At 35.4% G+C, this 22036-nt stretch overlaps 1 protein-coding gene across 1 annotated transcript in view; it reads right to left on the bottom strand.

The window, feature by feature from the left end:
* Positions 1–365: 365 nt before the first annotated feature.
* The window catches only part of LOC119067430 (calexcitin-1), an 88458-nt gene continuing 66787 nt past the window's right edge, over positions 366–22036 (bottom strand). The window contains exons 3-7 of the mRNA XM_037170402.1: positions 19701–19753; positions 19031–19150; positions 1832–1908; positions 747–882; positions 366–667 (exon numbers count right to left, since the gene is read on the bottom strand). Of these exons, the coding sequence (XP_037026297.1) occupies positions 557–667; positions 747–882; positions 1832–1908; positions 19031–19150; positions 19701–19753 (497 nt within the window). The 3' untranslated portion in view covers positions 366–556. The remainder of the gene's footprint in view (positions 668–746; positions 883–1831; positions 1909–19030; positions 19151–19700; positions 19754–22036) is intronic.

The following is a 22036-nucleotide window of genomic DNA, read 5'->3' as shown; positions in this document are numbered from 1 at the left end:
ACCCGTAAATTATTATTATTTTTTCTTTATTACACAAACTAAAGGAATTCATTTAAAGTGTGGTAAGAAGAGAATATTTGGCTACAATTTACTAACATTTCATAAAGTTCGATGAAACACTCTTTTTCAATTAATAAGGTTGTGGTTGTTCTTTGATGTTCTTTTCTTCTGTGTTCTTTGTCTTTTTGCGATATCAGTTAAGTTTTACGAAAACATTTAACATTCATTTACATAATATTGTTATTACTTAACATAGACCCTATTTCCAACGATTTTACTTATTTTTTTTTTGTTTTGTCTCCCTAATAATATATAGTCCGCCTAAGGTATATATGTATATCATATAATTTTGTGTAAATATTTTTTTATCTTCTGGTTGAAATCTCGTTCAATATAATTCTATAATTCGCTTTTATTGATTTTATTTCTCAATTTTTTCTTTTGTAATTCATTTTAATTGATTTGAATTGTTTTTTTTTAGTTAGGAATTTGAAAAAAATTGAATTTTTATAAGATTTAACGGCATTTTTCAATTGTAAATGGGAGTTCAGTTTTGTTAAAAGGATGTTTTGCCAAAGATAAAGTTGCCCGGTGCAGTAACATCATCAGTGGAAAAGTATTCTCTCCACAAAATGGCAAATTCGTCACGATTGACCTCAACGGCACCCTGGTTTATTATTGGACAAATAATAGAAATAAATAACTCAGAGCACAAAAGCAACAACAATTCGAGTCGGAATGCTTACCTTAGACATCTTGGCAAAGGCTTGCTCACACTCGTTCGGATCCAGGCCATAACTGGAACAGACTAGAGCGAATTCCTGAGCATCGATGGTACCATCGTTGGATGCATCCTCCAAATCGAACATGAAATTCATGTATCTAGTGGGGAGTTGATTGTTATTTAGATTTTAGATTTGTTATTATCACAGCACGTTAGTGCTCTCAGCTCTAACACTGGTTTGATGACAATAAAATTTGGAGGCTTCAGCGATGCGAGGTACTACATGCTACCACTTGAGATTGTGCATATAAGGTTTCATACAACGAAAACACGTCATCAATCAATATGAAGAAAACTCGGAGCAATGCTTCTCAGTGAGCATTGCTCTGATTGATTATAAACTCTTCAGCCTCCAAATCGTTTATGTCTTAAATGCTTGGAGCAGTAGCACTACTCCATCCACTTTTAACAACTCATTTTTAACAAACAACCGCAATCAAAATCCTATTCAAAAATCGTTTTTTGGAAATGCCTGTTAAATAAAGGGCGTTTCTTCTTTCGAAGACTTAAATTGTGTGGACAATTTCTTGAATTAGTTAAGGTCAAGTACGATTGAGACCCGAATCGATAGGGCTGAAATATGCACTCGTAAAATTGACCAAAGAAATAAAATGTAAAATATTCCGCTGAATTCTGACGAGAAGTACGCCCTCCTCAGTCTTTTAGAAACGGCTAATCATCTGTTGTCGACAGCAACGATAAAAATGAGCGATACCTTCCATGTAATGCGGATTTTTACTGTAAAACGTATTGTTAAAACAAATGAAGTAATAGATTTTGTATCGAACATTGGGTGGTAGTTGAAACAAAATAAGTAGCAGATTTAATGATTATATAGCTATTTGTCTGCCGTTTCTAAAAGGTTAGTGGCTCAATAAATAAATAAATGTTAGAAAAACAAGGAGAAATAAATGGTAGAGGGCGGAGCTATTTAGGATACCGTAATACAACTTCTTGCTGATAAAATTCTTTGCGTTGAGCTAGTCAAAAGTGTCATGGCTTATTACAGTCCAAGTGCGATAAATGAATAATAAACGACAACAGTACCTCAACTGCCAGTCCAATACACCGCTCGGATCTTTAGCGTAAGCATCCCACATGTTATACCACTCTTCAACAGATACCTGAAATTTTAGGATGTAAATTAAGTTTTGAATTTTTTATTAATTTTTTTGTTTTAAAGACACACTCTGAAACGAACATAAATTATGTATGACAAGTGCTACAAGAGAACACGAGATAAAAAAAATTTATTCCCTTTGAAAATTGAAATTCGTTTGAACTCAAACGTATTTCAATCATCGTATAAATTCAACCTTGACCCTGCTGATACCTGCGCACACACTGAATCTCACTGTTATGTGCTGGATTATCGTTCGGCTAAATTTTTCTTTTGGTCACAGTGACATTCGTTTATGTACGAAACTGGCGAGTACGCTATAAAATATGAAATCAATCTAAAATGCATAATTGTACCGGGTACGCTGCTGTGGTGAATTGCATTTTTTTCTGCTCATCCATGGTAATCGCCAATGAAATACGAAACGTGACTTGAGAAAGATATGCTAAAGTTTCTGAAGTCAACGGCTAAAAGCTGTTCGCTCTGAACATTTTTACTTTTCGTTCAAACATTTTTAGCTATTGGCCGATAGGTAAAGTGAAGTGGCAAGAATAAAATGAAAAACGATGTAGAATAAAAAAAAAAAAATTGATCAACAAACGAGTTAAGTAAAGTCATGTCAAGTCCACGAAGGTTGTATTTTCTGGAAAAAAAATTCATGCACCGAACACCGTTCATTTATCAATGGAGCATTTTTTCGGTGAAGCATGTTCGTAACTCGGACGAAAAACGAAGTCAAATTTTAGCGTTATTATTGACCTCGGCTTCGCCTCGGATCAACAAGTTCATGCGAAAATTCGACGTTTATGTACATTTTCCCAGAATTTTCCAAATTTCCCCAAAAATGTATTAACACCTACTATAAGTATGATAAAACGATCACCACTCGCTGCGCTCCATCCTCCCTCTTGTACGAATTTTTTATGTTCAAACCTCGATTCATATTCAAAATCAAGCGTAGGAACTGAAACTGTTTTTACAGACCGTTTGAAATGGAACGAAATATCTTTTAAATCAAGACAAAGAGCTCCACCTTTTGCATCGTTTTGACCTTCTTCGATAGACTAAATAACACTGCAAATTGTTTTGTGTCTCTTACATTAATGGGTTCCACCGCATATTGGCATTGTAAGATAAATTTCCTTATTCATATGACAAATTGGTAAACCATACCAACGCAAGCAATGTCTTTAACGTCTTAAACAAATTATGACCACCGTTAGTCATAAAATTCAATATACTAACGTTTAATGTTCTGTGAAATTCAAGTTGAAGAACAATTTGCTATGAACTTGATCTTTGCCTCCACACACTGTTACAACAACAACAACAACAACAGGAACTAAAAAACATCAGCAAAAGTTTTCGGTGACCGAAGTTTGTACGACATAAAAGTGCTATCTTTTGGTATCTATTAGTAATTTATATGCTGCCATAATACTGATTTAATGTTTTCTCCACGTGGGCTCTCTCCACACACACCATATCATAGTACACAATATAGTATTTGCGATGTGCTTCATCTACTGTTGAGTACTTTGTAAATTTTACTCGAACAGCTTATATGACATTGTAAAAGTGTATTTTCGTGATTTTAAGACACCGTACATGATTGTATTTTCTGCATAAACACCAGCACCATATACCTCGTAAATACATCTTTTAGATGCAGTAAAAGTGGAGTTGGATTTTTTTGTTTGTTTGCTCAAAATTATATAGCAAAACGAAACATTTTGCATTTTATTTGGAATTGGCAGCACTTTTATGAGTGTCATTTGGTAAGAAAAGAAAAAGAATGGCAGAAATGTATAGTTGATCATTATTATCATCATCATAATCATGATCATCATTGTCAAGGGTATATAATAACCATTTCTAATTTGAAGAGAAAGGAAGACAAAAAACAAAAGACAGAAAATTGATTCGGTATTACATTCGTAATTGGGTCATCTCAGGCGCAATCAAATGTAACAAAAAAATCTTTGTGGAATAAGGTGACTTATGAGCAATGATTCTATGAGCTTGGACCCAGACATTGTTCTCGTGGAATTCACACAAAATAGACTAAATGTAGTCAGCCGCAATTCCACTGTGACGGAATATGGGTCACAGTTAGATATTTAGGAAGTATAGAAACTGCTGAAGTTTAAAATAACATTTTTGGGAACGAAACCACCCGAAAACATTTCATAGAATTGTCATATCACTACCCGACGGGTGTGTAAATTTCGACTTTTTTTAATAACTGATTCCAACCTACCGGGATTCACCTTCTGAATAAATTTTATTCAAACTATTGTTGTGATTGCTAATTTTGTAGGTATTTCAATAGTTCATCCAAGAAATGTACAATTTCGAGATGTAAAGTTAAACATTTTGGGGTTTCGCTGTCAGAAGGTCCATTTTCTCTACTCACTTTATTCGTAAAATTTATAGAAGTTAATTGTTCGAAACCATTAAAAAAATAATTTTAATTTATCGAAAGCAGAAGCTATTTCAAGTGAATTAAATTCTCAAAAATTTCACATTTTTTCTGTTCTTTAGTTTACTTTTCCTCTGAAAAGACAATGCATCTAAGTCTAAGTTTTCTTTATTGCCTAAAATTGCCTTTGGTACGTTTAAGAGACATCGGAACTACACTAAAATTGTAGCATACATTTGCGAGTCTCGTTTTTCATTTTTGATGATATCTTTTCATCAGAATTCTTTTCGAAAAATGTACGACTGCAATAACGACCACGAATGTGTTAGCTTTAAATAAAAATTAGTTTTGGTTGTAGTCGTTCGTCCGGCTCTGAGAAACGTGGGCAGTTTAACGAAATTTTCATAAACTGGTCAGTTTTCTCAGAGCTGGTCAGACTGCTACATCCAAATCTATTTTCTTTTGAAAGCTATCACATTCGTGGTTGTTATTGCGGTCGTACATTTTTGAAAATAAATTCTGGTGGAAAGATATAATCAAAAGTAAACTGAAATCCAGTATTTATCTTAAGAGGCATCGATGCTTTGCTGAAAGGCATTACATTTGTGCGTTTATTAAGTACTGACTCTTTAGCCTCTTGATGCGTCGATACTTAGCTGAAAAGTCTACATTGTAGCGATTTTTAAAGGCTTCATTTTTGATTATTTTTCTGATATCTTTTCTTAAACAACTTTTCTGAAAATGTAAGACGACAATAACCACCACAACACGTTAGCTTTCAATAAAAAATATATTTGTTTGTAGTAGTTTGACCATCAGCTCTGAGAAAGCAGCATATAAAAATCTCGGTAAACTACTGACTTTTCTCAGAACTGGTCAAACTGTTACAACCAATTCTATTTTTTACTATTTCATCGAAGCGTCAGAAGAGCCTCTTAACCGATTACATTGCAATGATTACGATCTTTAACAGTAACAAGATTTCAGGAATTTAAAGTAATTTCGGGAATTAAATAGGCCCTGATTGAAAGTTCTAACTAGGGTTCGGAACAGATCAGATCAATCTGAAAAATTTCAGATCGTATCTGAAAATTTTCAGATTCATCTGAATTCAATCTGAAATCTGAAAAATCTGAATTTTTCAATCTGAAAAAATCAGATCAGTTTCAGATTGAGGATAAATTTGAAATTTCAATATAAAAAATCGAATGACCATAGAAAAAATTTCAGATAACAGATCAGATCAGATTATATCTGATCTGAAATCTGAAACCATGCGATCTGAAAATTTCAGATCAGATTGAATCTGAATTTAAGTTATCCGATCTGAATCTGAAATTTTCAGATTGCAGTTTTCAGATTTCAGATCAGATAAAAACGATCTGTTCCGATCCCTAGTTCTAACCGACTATTCTAATGCGAATTTCCATGATGTGAGTCTGAGTTTAATTTAAGTAATTGTGTGCTACTCGACGACCGACGAAGGATTAACGAATAGATTTATGTGCTTTTTTTTCGCCGAAGCATAGTAGTGATATATAGAAGTGGAAGTTCTGTTCCACAAAATTCCAATAAAAAACTTTCCATTTTCGTCATTGTTCCAAAACATTTTCACCATTGTTTCATACAACAAACAAACTACTATACCAACACCAATTTAAGGAGCTCGTTTGCATATTATTTTGTATTGTATTCCGCATTTCGCATGCATAAATATTTATTTAAAACTTGGGTGAAAATGGTTATTATTTTATCATTTATTTTCGAAAGAAAATTTCTCCATCGACAAAATGCAGTGTGTGTGTATCTATGGCACTATCTTGTAAAATGCACTGTAAAACTGCAAAACTATACGTCCGTACACCGTACGAAAGTTTAAAAGAAAAATAATGCAAAGCAAAACCCAAAATGTGTGAAATAAACTGGTTCTGCTTTTTATATATTATGTGCAATCTGTACCTTGGGATATTTAAGAAGATATCAAACTGGTGTATGCTTGCAAGCAGAAGTGAATTTTATATCAAAATTCTATTCCACTTCAGTTGTCTTTTGAAATCTTTTCGGTGAAATAAAAGCTGAAAATGGTTTGGAATAAATTCACCAAGCACCACCTCTCATTGTTATTGTTATAGCATACAATTCAACTAGCAAAATGTAGAATGTAGGTTAGAGCCAGAGAACTGTACAGTTAAGAGGATTTTGTGAGAATTGTTGGAACCGTACCGAAAATTATACCCCCCATTCTGGTAATAAATTATGGCCGTTGCGGTGTTCTGCACTTTTTATCAATAAATTCTTCTGTCTTTTGTTTTCAAGTGCATGTACCGGTTGAAAGAATAATTTTACCACAAAAGTGAACATTAAAGTTGTTCTCCTTCTGAGCGAAACGACCCTGAAAATATAAACTCTTCCCGCGGGGGAAAACCACCGAAGAGTTGAGAAAATGTGTGCGATGAAATGAAATCCCAGACAATGGGAAGAAGTTTCGGGCTGTGTAGACAGTAGAGATGCAGTCTATAAAAAGGACTTACAGGCTGCAGAAAGGATGTATGTATGAATTCGGTCGATGAAAGTTGTTCCAGATCTAATTAACAGAAAATCGTGGAGTTGCTGTAAGTGTATATAGTCTGGCTGAGTGGCTGCAGTCCATTGAGAGCGCTTGAGGGATTTGTTAAATTTTGACATCCCCCTCGGAACGTATAGTATTCATTGTTCGATGTTTTCCATTTCATATGCACACCGAGAACACATTGTGTTTTCATCTGTGTTTTCAGTGTTTTTTTTTCTTCCTTTCTTTGCAATTTTATTGAATTTGGCAGGGACCATCGATTAGCTCTGAGTTACATTAATAATATGCGGTAAAAAGAGCCATGCATATTCCATTTATTTCAGAGCTCTGGTTCCGAAGTGGCTTTCCAATAACTAAATAATATTTCGATGAAAATAAATCATAAATTTTATTCAGGTCAATATTGCCATTGGAAAACTTAAAATTACCACAAACCATCGACTGAATAAATCAAAAATTATTATCCGCCCGAAGCTTTCGGCTTTTGTAAAGTGCATTATGTGATACTTGGGGGCAGTAGTGTTACGACTACTAGTTCGATCACGTCTTTATAAAATCCATTACAAAATTTTCATATATTTGTTTTATGAAGATGTTAGTTTGGAATCGATTGTTCGGGTATAAAAAAAAACATTCATTCAAACAATTGGATCCATAGTCATGATTTCTCCCATCTCAATTGAATCGTTTTTTGTTTGTTTTATTTGCTACAATTATGTTACTCTCCGTCTTCGTAAAGAATTTATCTATTCAATATCTTCATTTTGATCATATCAGTCACGGATGTGATTTCAATCCGAGACAGGAAACACTTTCGATCAATATCAACTGGGGAAAACTGTTTTATATATCTGTAAATACGCAATTGTACTATGTGACTATACACAATGATTTTGAACAATGCATACACATCAGAAGTTTATAAAACATTGTGCTACAATATTGTATTCAATTTCTACGTGATTCAGCTGATAGCACTCTGTTGCCGACATTTGCTACATTTACCTGACTTTGTGGTGTTCATAAAAAAATTTGGTAAAATCGACGAAAAGTGTGAGTTTTCTGAATGCAAACCGTGATAGAGCATCAGGAAAGTAGGTAAAAGTTTGTCATTTTATGATAGCTAAAATTGGGGTCTGGAATATACTCTTAAAATTGCAAGATTTTAGGAATAGAGAATGAAATACAATGTCCATTCGGCGACTCACCTATCTGCAGAAAAGTAACAATGGATGCTTATAAGGAATGACTTTATTTACTGCGATTTACGTGGTTAAAAATCACAAGTTTTATAAGGAAACTGAATGCTATAGGTCTTAAGAGTCAATTTGCCAAAACGTCGAACAAGTTGTATTAAACAGAAGACCAAGCCAACGGCGATTTTTGGAGGGTATACAGTAATTGAATCAGGGGAACCTCCTGAGTCATTTGCAACAAAAAAAATCCTCGAAGTAATTTTGTTTATTGCCTATCCACCCGGAATATTGTTGTTACACGTACATTTCCCACCCACGGAAAGCGATCGTTACATGTGGGAACTTTTTCATTACATCACAAGTGAAGGAATATTCATATGAAAATTCATTACATATCAGGAGATTTTCATTACATACCAGCAGAATTTCATTACTTATCAGTAAAAATGTAGCACGTGAAATATTCTTTAACATTGAAATCGAAACAAAACTCGCGATGTTATTTTAGTTTTAATATCACAAACTTTGTCACTTGAATTATGTGCACACTAATCTAAGCAAATTCATTAAAAACTTAAAAAAAAAAAACACAAAAATAAGTGACGGCCATTTTGTTTATATCCATAATTTCAATTTTTTCAACTTCGACGAACACCTATGGCCAAACAATTTTAATTTTTGCATTTTTCACTTATTTTCAAAAACAATCAACCCTTTTGTCTTTATTATCGTGTATTCACTTGACTTCACAGCAAAATTTATTGTAACACCACTAAAATCGACTAATATTACGCAAAATATGAATCTAGCACTTCACAAAAACAAAACAGTCGAAGTAGTTTGTCAACATGTCATCAAAACAGTAGTGTCCAGTGATGCTTTCGGGATTAATGTTATCAAGAAGTGTGAGCCGATTTCATGAGCAGACTAAATTCGTTTATAAACGTTTCAAACAACAGATTTTTTTGTTGGTTTTGTGCTATCGGTATTTTTTATGTTTATTATTAGTCTGGCAGTGAATGAAATAGCGCGACATAAATGTTGTGAAATTATACATTAATTTAGAATAATCTTATGGTATTCAAGAATCTGCTAGTGTCTTCTTGAACACTTTTGGTTTTGAACTGTCAGGTTCTTGGGTGGAAAAATGTACTCGTAACAACAATATTCCGGGTGAATAGGCAATAAAACAGCATACATTGGATGCTGCTTGGTAGTTCATTACACTCGGAATTCCCTCATGTAATGAACTACCTCCGCAGCATCCAATGTAATCTACTATTTCACGCCAGAAATCATGGAAAAATGGTCGGCATTAGGGTGACCATAAAATCGCCGACAGTACGTAACGCATTTATCTGAAATTATGGTGGTTGGCAGAGGTGTTGAGGACGCATATGTTGACCTTAAAAAAATGTCGAAATTTTTGGTGTTTGTGGTGCAGTAGCTATTTTAGGGGAAAAAATTCCAACTTTTGGAGAGTGTTTAAAAATTACAATGATAGACTTGGAAGATATGGGTGTCGTTGGGTAGGTAGTGACCTTTACAATCCATGACAATCCATCTTCGCATCTATTTTAATTTTTCTGGCGTGTGAGACAATTTTAAGTCAGGGCTGGACTTACTGCCACCTTACGCTTCTGGAAATTTCGTTAGGGGCCTATAAAATCCTCGGGTATCTCCCGACTTATCGGTGTGGCCAGTGCGGCACTGTATCAAGTGTTTACTAGCATATTAAAAATTACTGGTTCAATTACTGTATACTCTCCAAAAATCATCGATGGCTTGTTTTTAAGTTGTTCGAAGTTTTGGCAAATTGACTCTAGCCCACACTCACACATTACCGACCAGGGCCTATTTTCGTAAAATTAATTCTTCAAAATTCATATTTAGTTCGAGAATTTTAATTCTTGAAATTGTCGAAAATCAGTAAATTCGCGAAATTCTTGTAACAGCTCAAAATTCAATAATTTCTATATTTTCAAGAATTCCTGAAGTTCTTCAAAATTCTCGAGAAAACAGGACCCAACCAAATGTAACAAACTTGTTCACTCCTTTCGGAGTGTGCCGCAATGCATGAGATGAAGTAGTGTTACACATATTTCGGAAGAAGGTACTGTAAATGAAGCTTGAGTAGACCTCGAGTTTCACCCACACGTACGGTTGCACCGAGTAACGTATCAGGTAAGGTTGTCTTTCTAGAAATCGCATTTTCGACGCATCTCATTTGTCTGCTATTCACAAATTCTGCTAAATCTCTGGCTCAAGTAAGAACTTAGATTTAGAAATCAGATTTGTCGTGTTCTGCACACCGTTCCGTAATTTGTGCCGTAACTCTGCTCTTCTTCAAAAATTATGAACCAAAATATTTTCAAATAGAAGTTAGATCTAACATTTTTTTTTCTAGCTTCAAAATTGTTTTATTGTTTTCAAAATCAATTCAACAATTTAAAAATTATAAATAAAAAATTTCACCAAGATTCTTTGATGGAGGAAGCGTTCCTAGAATCGAGGCAACGTTTCCTCGTTGAATAACAACAGCAATTCGTTGAATTAAATAACTTGTTGCTCGACGTTCGTGAGTGACTTGTTTGATTTTGCTTCCGATTTGTTTCAATAATTGTAAGCCCGTTTTACCAATGACGCCTGTTGTTTCGGATGCAATTGGGACGAAAATAAATTGATCCATTAAATGCCTGTAGTGGTCAAATTTCTTGTCTTCCGCTTGTTTGGCTGCATAACCACGATCACGTGACGTTCTATCGACATAGGATTTTGCAAAGGTGTCAGCACATGTGTAATCCCAAAGTAAGGACTTTCCTTTGGCCCAAGGAACCAATGTAAGACCATCTGGTTTCTTTCCATCAGGTCGTGAACAACCTGGTGGTTCACGAACGCAAGGTACTTCTCCCGATTTCAGCGATCGCTGGATTATGTCATTAACGGATTCGTGCTTTGGTTTTGTTCCTGCAGCTTTTGCACATGACAGACCATGTCGACCGAATTTGTCCACTTTTGAGCCGCATACACACTTGTGAGGTTGAACGATTGCTGCACCGAGTCGAAGAGATGTTGCGACACGAAATTCGTCGTTACTCAAGTGTGTCCCAAGCTGGGGGGATGGAAGAGCCTGTAGCCAGGCACCGGTTTCAGCACATGAATTGGCCAAGAATCGGGCTTTGTCTTCTTTTGTATGTAACGAATTCTGTATTGTTGTGACCTTCTGCTCAATTTCAAAAATCTCCCAAGAATGTTGGTAAATTCGAACATTATCCTCAGGTAAAGAACCAAACTTTTGACATCACTGTTCTTCTGCTTCAGCCATAACAAGGTCCAATTGTCGGAAGGGTTCAGGTAACAACTGGTCCAGTAAGGAAGAAACATTGTACATTGATGACAAGAAGCATGGTAAAGCGATATCAGAGGCGTGTCGAATTCCAATTCCACCATGTCTAATCGGCAACGAAGACTCTTTCCATGATCTGTCCATTAAATTGATATTGAGGATAGACTCGATCGAACTTTTCAAAACATTGTCATAATGAAGCAAGCCGGTTTTGTTGCGCCACATTGGTGAACCACGAAGAAAGAATATGAGCCTTGGAATGGTAATAGACATTCGCAACAGGAAGTATGCACTGTGCATACTTATGCTTTTCAAATTCTCGCACAAATTTTTCAAATCTTCGGTTTTCTTATTCATGCATAAAATGGACGCAGCTTCGGTTAAAGGACTTCTAAGAAGAAATTCATTTTCTGCTTTCATTATTTGAATACCATCCGAAACTAAATTAAATCTCCGTTGCCATTCGAGTTCCACATCATTCATATCCGTGCCAAGTATGGCCATTTCGCATTTATTGAAATTCACATCAAGGCCAACCACTTTTGCTTTTTCGATGATCGTTTTGAAAGCTCTCAGAACATCTTCCGGGTTTCCTGCGATGGTACCGTCATCCAGATACCAAATATTCAAATCCAAATTTTGTAGATTTGAAATAATGTCGTGAATAACGAGGCAAAATAAAGCCGGGCCGAGAGGGTCGCCTTGTTGAACTCCCTTTTGAGACAAAATTACATGTTCTCGGTAGTAAACATTAGATGGGTATCTATAGCATTGTTCGACAAATTTGTAAATTTCGGGAATTTTGTCTTTCACTTTATGCAGCAGAACGTCTCGTCTTAACTCATTGAACGCATTTCTTATGTCGATTTTTAAGAAAATGCGGATTGATTTGTGTATGGAGTTATAGTACAACCGTGCCGCATGTGCGCCAGCCTCTGCACCATTTTTGATTCCAACGCCCAATTGTCGGGAAGAAATAAATTACTGAGAACTGAAGATACTCTTCGACATGCAATTTTCGCTGAAATTCTTCTCCAGATGTTGCCAACAGCTATTGGTCGAATGCCTCCACATTTTTTCTGCAACGCAGTCAACGATGCACCATATAGATACGGACCAATGGATTGTGGAACACTACCTTTCAGAATTGTTTCAGCGAGTGATGTTACGGCTCTCATTACTCTACTTCCTGCTTCACCATTCTTAATGTAAAGAACGTCTTTCAGAATTTGTGGCCTCAGACTGTCCAAACCACCTGCAGAACCTTTCTTAAAAGTCACAATTGAAAGGTGTACTTCATCTTCAGTTGGTATAATTTGCTCGGTCTCTACTTCAGCATTAGGATAAAATGATGGTTCGGGATGAGGTGGATGTTTCTGCTTTAACGAAAGCAATGTAAATTCATTGTTAGGCGCCATAATGTCAGTAGATGAAATCAGCCGTAAAGCACCGCTCACATCACCGTCTGATAATTTTGCTTCCACCTTTTTTGAAATCTGGCTCATCTTGTTATCGTTGTTCTTACTTTTTGCTGTAGTATGTTGTGTAGTTTGTGAACCTTCGTTAATCATTCGTATGCCATGTTCATTCCAGAGACTTATATTCTATCTAACATCAGTTATAATACCTGACAATTTTAATTAAATCAGCACTCGAAGACGAATGATTTAAAAATAAACTATTTATGTACTTAATATTCGTATAATCACTTGTTTCGACTCTCGTGTTCTTTCCTCTCCTGCTATTTCGTTCAAAGGCGAAATGTTTCTTCAATTGACAAGCGGATGACGTTGAAAGGACCTCCCATGCAAAACAAAAAAAGTACTGGAAAACACGAAAGACATAACTTTGTACAGCGTGTATAAAGGTATACTCCACTATTCCAGATGTGTATGTGGAGCATGCATAATAATTTTCGGGAAACAAACTTTTCAGCAATTATAATTAACCTTATTCACATGCATGCCAGGCCAGATGCATATAATTTTTGGGAATACCAAAAATTGTTTGTATATATGTGAAACGCTTTTATGTTTAACAAACTTAAAATATTTTCGCCGCACGTTAACCTGCGCCCGGGATATTATTCATGTCAAGCACACTGCTACACGTACCATATTTTGGGTTATAAATACAGAAAATGAATATTTAAAAAAAAACCAAATCGGAATTTATTTTATGTTATAAAAAAAGGATGATGAAAGCTTCGCTAATTATGGGAAAACCATTTTTGTCATCCAAAATGTGTTCGATTTATTTGACCCGAGCCAATAATGAATGTTTACTGTGGTCAATAAAATATGCAACGGTATCTTCAAAGCTTCGTTTTACACCACCCAGTCGCGTAGCACTTTTACACATTTTACGGAAATAATTTTCTATCAAAAAGGACCATGTGTACTACACGTAGCCGTTGCACCGTACGTGTAGTTAATCAGGAAATTGTTAGCTTTTTTAACGACATTCTTCGAATAAAAAAATGACTCGCAGAGCATATAATTTACAGTTCTACACTTGTTGCCCGTGTGACAAATTGTTGCACAATGTTGAATAATTGCACACCATGTGTGATCTCAATTTTCAAGCGACAAACAATTACATTTTTGTATGTTAGTATTTTCAAATGAAAGCAACGGGTATGGTATAAGCTAGGACGACATAATAATTTAGACAATTTGTCGATTCGTAGCTACAACATTTTGCGAACATTGTACGAAATTGACTTTGCATTTCATCGATGTTGTTCAGTTTTATTGCCAGATGCATTCATTCACTGCCAAAACAAGAATGGATGATCGAAGGAATGGAAGTAATGTCCTGAGTGGTGTCCTGAGCGAAAAACAATGTATTGAGTGTACTATGCCACCATCCGTTGATTAAAATGAATTCGTTATTCGGATCAATTTGTGAACTCGCGAACTCACGCGTGTGTTTTAAGGCCCTCTGTTTGAAAACTGTTATTTTGACTTGGGTACTTGCATACCTCGCCTTCGGCTCGGATATACAAACCCTTGTCAAAATAACAGTTTTCAAGTCTTGGCGCTTAAACACACACTTGTGAGTTCCGCTCATATCACAAATTGATCTCATATGTAATGAACTACCTCCGCAGCACCCAATGTAACATACTATTATTAGGAATGAAACGTAGGTTAATTTTGAACTTCATGAGCGACTCGGAACGGCCACATTTTTTTTAATTCTTACAATGCACACTTTACAAACGAGCGAAGAAAATTCAACATACTCGATAATCGCCCCTGCGCGATTGAAGCTCTACAACACATACCTGATGGAAAGTTTTCGGCAAAATTGCAGTTTAGTGGAACAACTCCGATTTGGTCGAAAGTGGTGGGGATCGACGCGGGGAGGTTCCCTGATGACGAAAAACCACTTTTTAGGGCGCGGAAGCCCCTCCCTGAGTCACCAGGGCCCTCCAAAGTTTCCTTTTTTTTATTGAATTTTCGGTATTTTTTTTATGGAATCGACAACGGTAGGTCACCTGATGACGAAAAACCACTTTTTGAAGCGCGGAAGCCCCTTACTAAGCCAGCAGGGCCCGTAAGTTAATAATGTTCCTGAACGGCAACATTCGAAAGTTTGGAAAGCGAGTTCCTAACCAGTAAAAAGAAGTTTTTGTTTAGTTCCTTACGTGTTTGTAGTCTTCGTCATTTCGTACAAGGAAAATGAAGTTTTTTACTACGGACAGTGTTGTCGTCTTTATTTCGTACAATGAAGTTTAATTTTTAGAAGTCGTCATTTTGTACAAGGAAAATGAAGTTTTATTTTTAGTTGTACCGACTAAGGAGGGCCCTGGTGGCTAAGTAAGGGGCTTTCGCGCCCCAAATTTTCTTATTCCGTTATCAGGTTGTCGATTCTCAAAAAAAAAAATACCGAAAATTCAATAAAAAAAGGAAACTTCGGAGGGCCCTGGTGACTCAGGGAGGGGCTTCCGCGCCCCAAAAAGTGGTTTTTCGTCATCAGTGAACCTCCCCGCGTCGATCCCCACCACTTTCGACCAAATCGGAGTTGTTCCACTAAACTGCAATTTAGCCAAGTTTTCACCTGGGATAAACATTCATTCTTACGAAAATCTCACAATTTTCCGAACACTTTTTTCCCCAGAAAGGTGATAACTCCACGTTCCATATTGTCTTCCACGCAAATATGCAAAATATGATAATGCCTCCGCCGCGCCGCCTGCCTCTTACGTGTTGATGCAATGGTGTACCTTTGAGGCAGTATACTAACATCTTGTTCTGCATAGACAAAGCATACCCACACACAAGTTAAAATCGATTACACAAACAACTTGTTCGACAAATTCAATCTGCGAGGCCAAAACTGTTTATTTACCGAAACCAAAAAAATTTCTTTGTAAATAAAGTTCATATTCAGAGTTCCCAAATCACAGCACAAGGATACAAGGAAGAAACACTAATTGTCACCCATTACGACAAGTAAAAGCACACACACCTTCCATCACCATGCAGTTTCGCAAACACAACACTACCGCAACATTTTTCATTCGTTTCGTCGAACAATGGAAAATTCAAGTGAAACGAATTAAAACTTTCTCTGGTTACAATAGAAAAAGGATTTCGTCTATATATTGTTGTTCAAGTTTTTCCGGTATAATTATAATTTGGTTTTAACCCCATTCACTCTTTTAGTTTACCGACGAATAAAAAAAAATTGAATTAACAAATTTACACCAAATTGTTGTCTCGTTGTAGCATTTGAATGTGATGTACGGTGGAGGTATTGTTACAAATCTGCACCGTGCGATGAATATGTAGGTCAGAAAGTGGAACACGAAACCCGTACAAGTTTTGCCAAGAATGTGACAATTTTTTGTTTGTTTGTCTGTTTGTTGAGCTGTTTGCATACAAAGTGTAATGCAAATTGGAAAAGTTGCAGAAAATGGAGTGGAAGAAGATAATTCATTTCTTTTTATTAAATGTGGGGACTATTATGCAGCATAATTTCGAGCATAATTTGTATGAAGCAGCGATAATAACTTTCTTTTTCAAGTACTCAGTCAACCAGTGCTTTCTTCTCCTCCCTTATTCGAGGTAAAGACTTTTTTCTCCACGGAACAAAACCAACAATTTGTTGCACCATTTTTCAAACAATATTGACAGTTCGTGGTAGAAAATATCTATTTTCTCCCCTGTCAAAACAAGTGGAACAAAACAAAGCTTCAACTCAATGTGAAACGTTCTCATGGTTGAGAAAATAAGGTTCATCACACCGCACCTGTAAATCATAATCTCACTCGCACCAAATAATTTTTCACCCTGTCGGGTAGGTTCAATCAAGAAGTTCATTTATGTGTGCGAAGCGGAGAGTGTTTATGCGATTAATCCATGGTTGTGCGATCACGATAACATTTGGAATGGTATTCGGTAAACTTTGGAAAATTAAACAAAGGAAAATGCTGTTAACTGTGGATTCGGTGTGTTTCTCATTTATCAGGGTTGTCGTAGTGTGTACCAAACATTTTCGTTTATAAATGGATAGAGAATACGACAAACTACAGATAATACATAGCCACAAAAATGAATTGTTTTACCCGCTGAAGCGTGACGTCCACAAAAAAAATTCCCTCTCTCAACGATTTAAACTTTCTATCCTTTAGTCAATTTTGGAGGGGGAATTGTGACAAATGCGGGCTAGAGTCAAAAATACCAAAATCCGCATAGATCAATCCATTATAGACGATTACCTTTTGTACGAACGATTTTTACTCATTTTCTAAAGACATTCTTGAATCTCTCTGAATCTCTCTCTTCGGAAAGTTGTTGTTTCCAATATACGTATCCCACTCCATATTGTGCAATTTCATTAAAAGAACATAGCTTTTTTGCCAGCTGAAAAATCATGTTTTCTGGACGTCCAATAGCCCTCAGGTCCAGTTTAATCGATTTTTAATAAAACTTCTTCCCCCTAACAACTCAGTAGCGTAGTTGTAGCTCGGTTGAGTAGCCAAAACACTTTTATGAAAAATAAATTGGAAATGGCCAGGGAAAATTGCTTGAAAGTTGATGAATTTTCCGGAAAACTTTTTCTAACTCCTAAAAAAATTTCTTTCATGAAATATCGGTAATAAGAACAGAAGAAATTTTTCGGAGATATAAAACTTTGAAGGTTTTCATATGATTGGCTTTTCCGGACGGAAAAACGAATTTCCATTTTCCGGGAAAAAACTTGTTTTACAACTTTTCGTCGCAAACAACATATAACAGAGAAAAATCTTAAAGAACTTAAGACGCATGGAATTCCACAAGTACTTGGACTATAAACAACACAAAGCTCCTTGAATCGGTTCCAGTCAAGTTAAGTTGCCTTTAGAGCTTTCGCACGGCTTACGTACAAAATGCACCGTATGTAGAACCGGTATTGAGCTAGTTTCCCTCGTAGTACACCTTCCCACTGGCACAGTGAAATATTTTCGTAACGAGGAGGTGAGTGGAACCAGACCATCTCTGGGTTGTTAAGGCAGACTAATTATTTTTGACAAAGAACAGTGTATGATTCAAGCCGAGCGAAACGTACAACCGTAATAATAATTATATAAAAAAATGGCTTTGTGTTTGAAAATCAATAAAATTCCATTGACATTGCACCAAAAATACTAAATTGGATGACTTCTACAGTTTGGATTGTGTTTTTAAGAAGTCATTATCAAGTATAAATTCGAGTGTTTTAATCGAGACTTGAAAATGACTTGCTAAACGCAGTTGAAACTATATACAATAGTCGTCCAATTAAGTATGATTTTGGTGCAATATGAATGGAATTTTGTTGATTTCCAAGCACAAAGCCATTTTTTCGATTATTATTAAGATTATATTCCGAAGCCTCTTTTGTCAACAACGTTCAAGTGTATTTTTGAAGGACTTATCCATATCGTCCCACTTAACCATTCACAGTAAAACTTTTGTTATTCAGATGAAACAGATTTATTTCCTGTGGAATGCAAAAGTTAAAACTTTAAAAAATAGCAAAAAATTCTGAGAGGAAATCTCTTCGAATTTTTATATTTATCGTACCAAACAATTTAATCCATCGATTACCCATGGAAAAGTCAGATAAAGATTTCGCCGCGGTTGGTATTTGATATTTACTCGGTATATCTAAATAAATTGTCGATATCATTTTACGGTTCCTCTGACAATAAAAAAAAATTGTCAATGAAAAACGTAAATTCCATAAAAAAGGAAAAAAAAAACTTTTGGAAAAATGCAAATAAAATTTATCGTCGACAATTTCGACAATGAAACTGCAATAAATCAACTCTTCGGAGTTATATTACTTTTTCATAGCACATTTTCAAGAGTAAAAATTATTAAGACGAACAGTTGAGTCGAAAATTAAAAGTATAAAATGAAAAACTTTTCGATTTGCATTTCGCATGTACATGATATACTTGAATACTGGAAATAAAATTCAATAAATTCCGACAAGATGTTTCTAAATGGATTTTAATTCATTTTTTTTTGGTTTCATTTCTCTTCGTTAATGAAAACTGATTCGGTTTTTAATGAGAAAAAGCAAGGAGAAATAAAATTGAAAACTTTTCAGACGTACCTGGCCATCGTTATCTTTGTCTGCTTTCGATCGTAGTCCTTCCCATATAGTCAACATTGCCTCATGAGTTTCTTTATTTTTCGCATGACCTGATGGCCATCCTCGCAAAGAACATATTTTCTATAAAAATAAAAACAACTCATTTAGCCAGCTCTTCTTTGTGTGTATGGTATTATGTGTGTTTGCTCTCCTAAGATAAATTACATTTAAAATTCGATTTAAAAAAATTCTTTTCTTTTCTTATTTTTTGTGTTTTTTTTTTAATTTTTCAATGGAACATCCGTCTTAATCTTTGTACACTTTTAAGGTTAAATAAATGATGCCTAAGAAACAAAAAAAAACTTTCTTTATGGCTGGCTGTATACAATGATTTAAGACTGTGGGTATTTTCTAGCGCCTATATCCAATGCAATATTCTCTATGCAACGTGTATATATACACACATAGGAACATTGGTGTACATGGCGTTGATTGGGGAGCATAGAACAGGAGAAGAAAAATGGAAATTAATTGTTTGGCGGAGAAAATAAAAACCCAAGTGTAATGATCAAAACCAATTTTATCCGAAGGATTAGTCTAATCCAATGTAAAAAATTCAATTTTTAATTTGTGTCTAGGTTGGGCAGGACTGCTACGTTGTTCATACTCATATACAATTGATTCGACTTACTTCGATAGCTTGCTCAAAGTCCTTGATATCGATTTCGCCACTCTGATTTACATCTGCAAAAATTGAAGAAAAAAAAACAATTTCAGTCGATTAAGCAATTTTGTTATGTCCTAATGTAAAGTTGAAAAAAATCATCTTTTCAAATATCCCACAAACACTGTCAGTCGGAACGGCTACACTGCCTGATAGAATATGTTCAATTCACGCCGTAATTGAGAATTGAAATTTTCGATGAATCGATGGATGAACCAATGAATTAAAAAATAAATTTCAACGCTTTCTTAAGTATGGTTTCCACTCAACAAAAAGTACCCCGTGGTAGATCGAGCTTTCAAGTAAACAAAGCAAAAATTGAAAAAATCCCTGTCTATCACACGGAGTACTTTTTTGGTAAGTGGAAATCAGGCATTATACTGCCGTGTTAAGCCAAAATACCGTATTGCAAGGTTTGTGTTCTTAAAAGAGAGCTTTCGAAAGCTTTGATCTTCTTTTGGATTCCATTTGAAAAGTGGACGTTTTCACTGGAATTCACAAGAAGCTTGAAGCTATCGAAAGCTCTTTGAAAGCAAATGAACAAATGCGATTCGGTGATTTGGCGTAACACTGCAGTATACGATAATTAAGTGAGTAGACCAAATACTACGCTGCCTTTGATTTGTTGATTATGCGTTTCATTTTGAATTTGCGTCGGACTTACGGTGTGAATACTTCCCAAGACGTTTAACCATCAATTGAATCACCTGTTCATAAAGTACGGAGCATTTATATAGTTATTTGTTCAACGAGGGCAGAAAAGCTGGAAATTTCATTTCTAGCGTGATGTTTGTGGCCAGAGCGTAACTAGGAATTAGAAGGCGGATGAGTGAAAAAGCGATATACCTGTGAATAAGTCAGCACAGAGAAGAATCTCAGATTCAAATCCATCTCGGATCATGTGCAATTTACCATTCTTCCACCGTTTGAATGAAATAATTGAAATGATTTCGATTGCAGAACCTACAATGAAACTTATTCTCTGCTCAAGTTTGCTATAAGTTAAACGTCCTTTAAATTCGGTTAAATTCAATCATCTTCTACAAAATTTTGTCTATCTACTAACCCCCAACAATACACCAGTTAAAGGCCATGTCATAGTTTATACGACTCTTTTAATCTCCCCACAACCAGTCTGTTTCATGTTAGGCACAAAATAATCAATTTGGTTCTGACACACGGCTTACAAATAAATACGAAACTTTATGTGAATTTATTTAATTTGTGGCACCAATTCGCATGAAATTTTTGTGTCATTTCGTCGCTAGATCGTAAATCAATAAGAACGAAGAAAATAAAATACAAAAATGGAAAAGCAAGGACATTTTTCCACAAGATTCCATTCATAAATCATGCTCTCTCTCTATGCGATTAGTGGATTTCGATTTGTTTTTTATAATAAGAAATCACCGAGCTAAGTACCATCTCTAAAAGTTGTTGGAAAATACGACAGAAAATGTTCCATAATGGGGTTGGGAAAGAAGGACATTAGGAGACGGAAGACTGTCATAATAAAGGAATGTATAACTGAAACGTAATATGTAGCCCGCACTATGTGATGCTCTCTGACTATTCGATTCAAAGCAAAATAATAATTTCATAGCTTGAAGGAAAAAAAATTGAATTTGTAGCTTTCAAATTAAGCGAGGGAGACAGGTATGATGGATGTGATTTGCTTTGCTGGTCAATCAATTTAACCGTTCAGCTTTATTATTCAAAAGGTTTCCTACGCAGCTCAAAACGTTTGGTATATTTTTGACCATTTTTCACTACGAGAAAAAGACGAAAACTAGCACTGAGACTTCAATAAGTTTACCGAGATGCAATTATTTCTGAGACGCTAAGCTTTTCATCAATATAATTACCGAGTCTGGTGATCCCTTTGATTCAGTGACTATTTTAAATAATTAAATTGCCGAAGTTTTCAAAAATTCCCTCAAATCCATCCGAATTACAACTAGCTCTCTTTAGAGAAACAGTTGAAAATTGACAGAATATGTAGGTGATGTCCTGTTTTGATCTGATGTCAGTTCTCATTTATTTTCCAATACTTTCCTGAGTGCATTGATGGAAATTTGTTTACTTACTGGGCCTCGGTAAATGAGTCATTACTTGATTGACATAAGCATTGCAACTCATTTCGTGTGAGGTTTGTACCCTTGCAACCCTTGCCTTCGACTCAAGGTTGTGCTGTACTAGTTGTGCGCTAATTTCTGTTTCGAGTATTATGATGTCAATATTTTGAACCACAATTTCTTTTAACGTTCAAAGGAAAGTTGTTCCTAAGATTTTTTCCTAAGACA

The sequence above is a fragment of the Bradysia coprophila genome (genome assembly GCF_014529535.1).
Source record: "Bradysia coprophila strain Holo2 chromosome X unlocalized genomic scaffold, BU_Bcop_v1 contig_12, whole genome shotgun sequence".
Lineage (NCBI taxonomy): Eukaryota > Metazoa > Arthropoda > Insecta > Diptera > Sciaridae > Bradysia > Bradysia coprophila.
Note: the sequence above shows the minus strand (reverse complement) of the source record. Positions and strands in the feature narration are given on the sequence as shown.